Genomic DNA, 8255 nt, shown 5'->3' on the forward strand with positions numbered 1-8255 from the left:
AACACAAAAAGGGTATTTCCGGTTTTGAATCAAATAAAAGCACAATAAAAGCTTATGTCTGATAAAAACGCTCCTAAAACGTTAGAATAATATTTTGTTTTATTATATAACATTTCAATGGCCACTGTTCTATGAATGATATCTGGGTATAACAAAACAAATCATAACAAAGCTTTTATTTTATCAGCAGTTCATCTTCTGAATTTGATAATAAATGAGTCTCCCTAGGCAGACAAGGTTGGGTTGCATACCTCCCATAATGTTAACAATGTTCCATTGCCCTAGGTCTGGGATTGCCTAGACTAATACATCCTTTTAAGAAAGTATGATCAACTGTAGAAATAGGAACTCATACCGTGCCCTCCTGAATTATTGTCACCTTAGGTAAATATGAACAAAAAAGGCTGTGAAAAATGTAATTGTTGTTTATCAGCTTGATCTTACATTCAAAATATCATATGAATATAACCTTTAACTAGGTTAAAATAGTTTTAAAAATATATTATTTTATTCACAATAATTGTCACCCTTGCATTTAGTACTTTGTGCACCCTCCCTTGGCCAAGATAACAGCTCTGAGTCATCTCATATAATGTTTGATGAGGTGGGAGAACACACCCTCCCTTGGCCAAGATAACAGCTCTGAGTCATCTCATATAATGTTTGATGAGGTGGGAGAACACACCCTCCCTTGGCCAAGATAACAGCTCTGAGTCATCTCATATAATGTTTGACGAGGTGGGAGAACACACCCTCCCTTGGCCAAGATAACAGCTCTGAGTCATCTCATATAATGTTTGATGAGGTGGGAGAACACACCCTCCCTTGGCCAAGATAACAGCTCTGAGTCATCTCATATAATGTTTGATGAGGTGGGAGAACACACCCTCCCTTGGCCAAGATAACAGCTCTGAGTCATCTCCTATAATGTTTGATGAGGTGGGAGAACACACCATCCCTTTGCCAAGATAACAGCTCTGAGTCATCTCCTATAATGTTTGATGAGGTGGGAGAACACACCCTCCCTTGGCCAAGATAACAGCTCTGAGTCATCTCATATAATGTTTGATGAGGTGGGAGAACACACCCTCCCTTTGCCAAGATAACAGCTCTGAGTCATCTCATATAATGTTTGATGAGGTGGGAGAACACATAGGAAGAGAACGGATTTGAGACCATTCCTCTATACAAACCCTCTCCAGATCCTTCAGAGTCCTTGGTCCTTGCTTGTGGACTCTCCTCTTCAGCTCACCCCACCGTTTTTTCAATGGGGTTTATGTCAGGGGACTGGGATGGCCACTGCAAATGCTTGATTCTGTGGTCAGTGAACCATTTTCGTGTGGATTTGGAGGTATGCTTTGGATTATTGTCCAGCTCGACCATTGTCCTGGTACTTGATGGAGTCCATGATGTCATGTAACCTAACACGGTTCCCATGGCCTTTGGAAGTAAAAGAGTGTGGATGAGGTTATGTTCTGCAGGGCCATGGCACTTCTTACACCTCTGGTGTTTGTTGACAAAAATATATATTTTAGTCTCATCAGATCATAGAAACTGGTTCCAATGGCATTTAGCAAACTACAGCCGCTTACATTTGTGGTTTGGAGACAGCAGAGGCTTTCTTCTGGCAACCCTTCCAAATAACTTCTTGGCATGGAGGTGGTGTCTAATTGTAGTTTTGGAGACTTGATGACCCCAAGATGTTACCAACTTCTGCAATTCTCCAACTGTGATCCTTGGAGATTTTTGTTGCCACTTAAACCATCCTTCTCACTGTGCGTTGGGGGCAAAGTACACTGGCGTCCTCTTCCAGGAAGGTTCATCACAGCTCCAGGTGTTTTACATTTCTTAAGTATTGCCCTATTAGTGGAGATGGGCATTTTCAGGCGTGTAGCTCTCTACATTACCCCAGACGACAGTAGTTCATTTGACAATGGAAGAGAGCTCATGAGATTTGTTTTAGAATTTTCTCTACCTATCCCAAATGTATAAGCACTGGTAATGGCTCTACCATTCCCTCTGATAGGCTATGTTGGCCATATTACACCTATATCTCCCTGTACGCCTATGAAATATTTTCAAGATGTAGGAGTGCTTAGTGTTAATACTGTGTTATACAGTATGCCTTGCAGTCGAGGGATTTTTACGCTTCGCATGCTGGTAGAGAAATAAGATGTGCTGGATGGGTAATTATCTAGGCCTGAAACGTTTGATTGATGAGTAGGTTAAATCAAATCAAATGATATTTGTCACATGCGTCGAATACAACCTTACAGTGAAATGCTTACTTACTTAGCCCTTAACCAACAATACTTTAATTAACAAGTTTCAAGAAAAAAAAGTGTTAAGTAAAAATGTATAAATGAAAGTAACAAATCATTTAACAGCAGCAGTAAAATAACAATAGCGAGGTTAGATACAGGGGGTACCGGTACAGAGTCAAAGTGCAGGGGACACAGGTTAGTCGAAGTAATTGAGGTAATATGTACATGTAGCTAGAGTTAAAGTGACTATGCATAGATAATAAACAGAGAGTAGCAGCAGTGTTAAAGAGGGGTCTGGGTAGCCCATTGATTAGCTGTTCAGGAGTCGTATGGCTTGGGGGTAGATGCTGTTGGCTGTGTCCCTGAATTCTTGAATTCTAGTTCAATAAATGATGAATTAAGGAAATCAATATAAGCTGACTATAGAACCTGCCAACAGTGCCTATTGTTAAAAACATGTCTGAAAATGTTCTTATCCATGTTGATCTAGCCAATCAGAGAACCTTTCTTGCTAAAGAGCATCAGACATTCCTCCATTCATTCTCTATCATATTCCCCTCTATCAAATTCCTCTCTATCATATTCCCCTTCTATCATATTCCTATCTATCATATTCCTCTCCATCATATTCCTCTCCATCATATTCCTCTCTATCATATTCCTCTCTATCATATTCCCCTTCTATCATATTCCTCTCCATCATATTCCTCTCCATCATATTCCTCTCTATCATATTCCTCTCTAACAAACTCCGCTCTACCCTCCATCTACTCCCCCTCCCTTTCCGTCCTCCTCATCTCAGCACAGCTCCACTCCATCAGGTAGATTTGGAATTCAACATTTTAACAGTGCAACACTCCCCAGATTTGTGAAATGTAAACATTGTGTGTTTATACTGTGTTATACAGTATGCCTTGACAAAAATCAAACAGAGAGTAAACCTTTTTTATTGATTTTTTTTATTGCATTTTTCATTGCATGCAAAAACACAGTATCCCGCCCTGCTCTCTCTCTCTCTATTACCCAGTCTACTCATCCATCTTCAAGCTTTCATCCTTTCCCTGCTCTTCTATCACCCTGTCAGTTCCACCTCCAGCTGGCTCCCTCTTTTTCGTCTTCTCTAGTCTCTTCCTCTCCTCTTTCCTCCTCTTTTCTCTCTTCTTCTCCTCCTTTTCTTGAATCTTTCTCTCCTTCTCCAAGAACTCAGTTTGAGCTTTCTCTCTCTTTTTCATCTCCTCAGAACACTTCTTCTCTTTCTTAATCCTGTCTTTCATCATGTCATTATGTATCTTCATCAGCCCCTCTAACCTCTTTTTCTCTGCCTTTTCCTTCTCTTTTCTTTCCTTCTCTCTCTTTTTCTGTTCTAACTTCTCCCTCTTTTTCTCAGCCTTCATGACTTTCTTCTGCTCTTTCTCTCTCTCATTCATCTCTTTCTTCTCCCTCTTTTTGTTCTCCTCCTCCTTGTTTTTCTTCTCCTTTCTCTCTTTCTCGTCATCTTTCAACTTCTTCTGCAGTTTCTTATTTTTCTCTTTTTCCTTCATCTTCAAAAATGGGATTTTCTGCATGTGGTTCATGACCAGAAAGCCCACTCTTCCAAGGATGGTCTCTGCTCTCTCTGATGAAGCCATCCCATTGGAGCTCTTGGAATGGGCACAGTCCGCCTCACGCTTCAATCCCTCCCTCTGTCTCACCTCCTCCTTGACGCTCCTCTCTTCACTCTCAATTTCAAGGCCTATCCAATAATCCTGACAGGAAGACATTGACTCTAGATGTAATATTGTTCCAATGTGTCACATTCAATACACATTTGAGTGATCAACATACAATGATGACCTCATGGGGCACACAATTTGGAGGACAGTAAATAAGGTCCCTTGTTTTTTTGGTATTCCCATTATATTTTACAATACCCATAGATGTTCTTCCTGGGTCCATACTAAAAGTAATACAAATGTTAACTCTAGTGAGGGGTGATGTTTCATACTATGAGCAAAGAGCAGCAAAGTTGGGGTCAATTCCAGTCAATTCAAGAAGAACTCTAAAATTCCAATTCTCTTCAATGCTTTGAATTGAAATGGAACTGACCCCCATCCCCTATAAAGTAGTAGTGTAAAATAGGACACCTACCTTTGCCTCTTCCAGGGTCCAGGTCCTGGGTTCATCATTGCGGGTTGCCAGAGTTAAGTTAACATCTGGGTCCAGCTGGTGAGTGTGAGGGCAGAGATCCACCTCTTCACTAGGGCCCTTCACTTTCTGCTCTGGCTCCTTGTGGTCCTTGTCATGGATGCATCCCAGGATTGGAGGAATTGCTCGGACAGGGCTTTTATCACCTGTCAGTTCCTCTCTCTTGACAGTGGATGCAACTGCACTTGCCTCGGTGTCAACTGAGCACTCTGTGTTGTCCTCAACTGTCTCCTCTGGTAGTTGGTGGTCGTTGTTGTTGTGGATGCATGGCAGAACTGAAGGACTTTTATCTTCCCAAGTGTAAATGGCAACAGTTGCTTCTTTGTCTACTGAGAACTCTGTGTTGTCCTCAACTTTCTCCCATAGCTGTTTGTGGTCAATGCTGTGGGTGCAGGGCAGCCTTAGAGGCAGTGCTGCGGGTGCAGGAAGACTCTTATCAGCTGAAAACTCCTCTTGGAGGACAGCGGACACGGAAGCGGCAGATTCACTGGCGACTGGACACTTGTTGGTTCCCTCTACTGCCTCCTCTGGCAGTTTGTAGTCAATGCCAAAGACAGGTGGCAGACTTGGAGGCAGCATTGGGACAGGGCATTTAGCTGTTGATCTGTCCACTCCATCAACAGTAGCTGTGCCTGAAGTGTTCTCTGTAGCACCTGAGACCTCATAGGCATCCTCTACTGTCTGCTCTGGAGGCATGAAGTCATCGTCAAAGATTGGTGGCAGGCATGGAGGCAGCACTGAAGGAAGACTTCTGGCTGCCCATCGGTTCTCTGTCTTGACAGTGGCTGTGTCTGCAGTGGCCTCTTTGGCAACTCGGCACTCTGTGGCTGAAACAGCAGGCTGGGAGGTTTCTGGGACAATGATTGAATTGCCAATGAACCGCTGAGCCAGTGGTGGGAGGGAGAAAGGATAGAATCTGTCCTCTTCCTTTATATTAGATATTGCCACTGGAGCAACTGAGAGCTCAGTGGTTCCCTCTACTGTCTGCTGTGGTGGAATGGAGTCATCGTTAAAGAGGTGTGGCAGGTATCGATGCAGCATTGAGGAAAGATGTGTATCTGTCAATAAGTCCTCTCTTTTACCAGTAGATACATCTGCTGTGGCCTCTTTGGCAACTGGGCACTCAGCAGGGACAAAGTATGAAAATACAATGAACCGCTGTGCATCCTGAGCGCGTATGGCCAATGGAGAGGGGGGATGTAACATGGTTGGTATAGGCCTCCGATTGGTGAAAGCCAGCGGTGGGAGGGAGTCAATACAGGGAGCCATGAACTCAGTGAGTGGACGGTTGGTCACATCTCTCACATTCTGCGGGAGAAAAGAAACAGACATGTTGAAAGTGATCACATTCACGACATACATACTTTATGAGTCAACGCTATTTACTTACACATCACATATACAGTGCCTTCGGAAAGTATTCAGACCCCTTCACTTTTTCCACATTTTGTTACCTTACAGCCTAATTCAAAAATGTAATAAATTGTTTTTTTCCCTCATCAATCTACACACAATAGCCCATAATGGCAAAGCAAAAACAGAATTGTTCCAAATTCATTACAAATAAAATGTGAAATATCACATTTACATAAGTATTCAGACCCTTTACTCAGTACGTTGTTGAAGCACCTTTGGCAGCGATTACAGCATAGAATCTTCTTGGGTATTACGCTACAAGCTTGGAAATCTTGTGTTTGGGGAATTCTCCCAATCTTAGGAGAATCCAAGTTAGGTTGGATGGGGAGATTTTCTGCACAGCTATTTTCCGGTCTCTCCAGAGATGTTCGATCAGGTACAAGTCCAGTCTCTGGATGGGCCAATAAAGGACATTCAGAGACTTGTCCTGAAGACACTTCTGCGTTGTCTTGGCTATGTACATAGGGTCATTGTTCTGTTGGAAGGTGACCCTTCACCACACTCTGAGGTCCTGATTGTTCTGGAGCAAGTTGTCATCAAGGATCTCTCTGTACTTTGCTCTGTTCATCTTTGCCTAGATCCTGACTAGTCTCCCATTCCCTGCCATTGAAAAACATCCCCACAGTATGATGCTGCCACCACCATGCTTCACCGAAGGGGTGGTGGCAGATTTGCTCCAGATGTGACCCTTGGCATTGGGGCAAAAGAGTTCAATCTTGATTTCATCAGACCAGAGCATCTTGTTTCTCATGGTCTGAGAGACTTCAGGTGCCTTTTGGCAAACTCCAAGCGGGCTGTCATGTGCCTTCTACTGAGGAGTGGCTTCCATCTGGCCACTCTACCTTAAAGGCCTGATTGATGGAGCGCTGCAGAGATGGTTGTCCTTCTGGAAGGTTCTCCCATCTCCACAGAGGAACTCTAGAGCTCTGTCAGAGTCACCATCTGGTTCTTGGTCACCTCCCTGACCAAGGCCCTTCTCCCCCGATTGCTCAGTTTGGCTGGCGGCCAGCTCTAGAAGAGTCTTGGTGGTTCCAAACGTCTTACATTTAAGAATGATGGAGAACAGTGCGTTCTTGGGGACCTTCAATGTTGAGGAGAGGTTTTGTACCCTTCCCCAGATCTGTGCCTCGACACAATCCTGTTTCGGAGCTCTATGGAGAATTCCTTCAACCTCATGGCTTGTTGTTTGCTCTGACATGAACTGTCAACTGTGGGACCTTATATAGACAGGTGTGTGCCTTTCCAAATCATGTCCAATCAGTTGAAAATACAACTGGTGGATTCCAGTCATGTTGCAGAAACATCTCAAGGATGATCAGTGGAAACAGGATGAACATGAGCTAATTTCCAGTCTCATAGCAAAGGGTCTGAATACTTATGTAAAAAGGTATTTCAACATTTCTAAAAACCTGTATTTGCTTTGTCAATATGGGGTATTGTTTGTAGTTGCTGAGAATTTGCATATATTCAATCAATTTTAAAATAAGGCTATTAAGTTAAAAAAAAGGTAGAAAAAGTCAAGGTGTCTGAATTCTTTCCAAAGGCACTGTATATATATAGTGTCCTCTCAGATGATCTGCACCAGTCTGTACCAACCCTGGGTCTTCTAGCCAATGGGTCAACTAATTGTAAAAATACATGCCCCACACCCAGCATAACATTTGACATTTTAGACATTTAGCAGATGCTTTTATCCAGAATGACTTACAGTTAGTGCATTCAACTTAAGGTAACTAGGTGGGACAACCCATATAATCCTGATATGAAGGTCTACGAGAGATCGCTTGGTCTAGTTATTTTTATTTATTTAAGACAACCATAAGAACTGAGGACTATGTCCATAACAATACTCAAACAGAGAGACAGACACGATACAACACAAGAAAAGATGTCAGACAAAATATTGTTGTTACAATTCATGGCATATCGCACATTTTGCCCGTATATTGACATGTATTTGCTTTAATCAATATTGTTCAATAGAACTCTAGTCAACTTTGTCAAAGTTGGTCTTGTTACCTCCTCAATCAGGCTTGGCATTTTCCTCGTCTCAAACCAAATCCTCTTCATCTCCTTCTCCTGCTCCCTCTGGATCTGTCTCACCAGAGCCAACCTGGCTCCCAGCTCCAACATGTAGTCTGTCTGGATCTCCCTTTCCTTCAACTGACACTCAGCCCTCCTCTGTGTCAGCGTTGAACCCTCCATGTCTTCCTCCTAGCTAACAATAACTCTGAAAAATACATAACGTTGTAGTAAGTGGCGTGTTGCTCACCAAAGAATAATGCATCTCTTTACAATGTGCACACATTTTTTTCCCATTTACTTACAATGAAGCAAGTGACAATCCTGATCCAGAGATGATTACGCAATAGGCCTATCTGAATTACTAGT

The 8255-nt window shown here is 42.7% G+C and overlaps 1 protein-coding gene across 1 annotated transcript; it reads right to left on the reverse strand.

The window, feature by feature from the left end:
- Positions 1-3292: 3292 nt before the first annotated feature.
- LOC135568688 (RNA-binding protein 25-like) lies at positions 3293-5489 on the reverse strand. The gene is made up of 2 exons (XM_065015443.1): positions 4392-5489; positions 3293-4009 (listed from the first exon to the last, which is right to left on the reverse strand). Exons 1-2 carry the CDS (start codon positions 5487-5489, stop codon positions 3293-3295), a joined length of 1815 nt encoding a protein of 604 aa, XP_064871515.1.
- Between the last annotated feature and the right edge of the window lie 2766 nt (positions 5490-8255).

Source organism: Oncorhynchus nerka, unplaced genomic scaffold, assembly GCF_034236695.1.
Source record: "Oncorhynchus nerka isolate Pitt River unplaced genomic scaffold, Oner_Uvic_2.0 unplaced_scaffold_1429, whole genome shotgun sequence".
In the NCBI taxonomy this organism is placed as follows: domain Eukaryota; kingdom Metazoa; phylum Chordata; class Actinopteri; order Salmoniformes; family Salmonidae; genus Oncorhynchus; species Oncorhynchus nerka.

Excerpts from the sequence above, each read along its gene's own strand:
- LOC135568688 (XM_065015443.1), bottom strand. The coding sequence starts at position 5,489 with ATGCTGCATCGATACCTGCCACACCTCTTTAACGATGACTCCATTCCA. Across the intron at positions 4,010-4,391 it reads GGACCCTGGAAGAGGCAAAG|GATTATTGGATAGGCCTTGA; the intron begins GTAGGTGTCCTA and ends TCTTCCTGTCAG.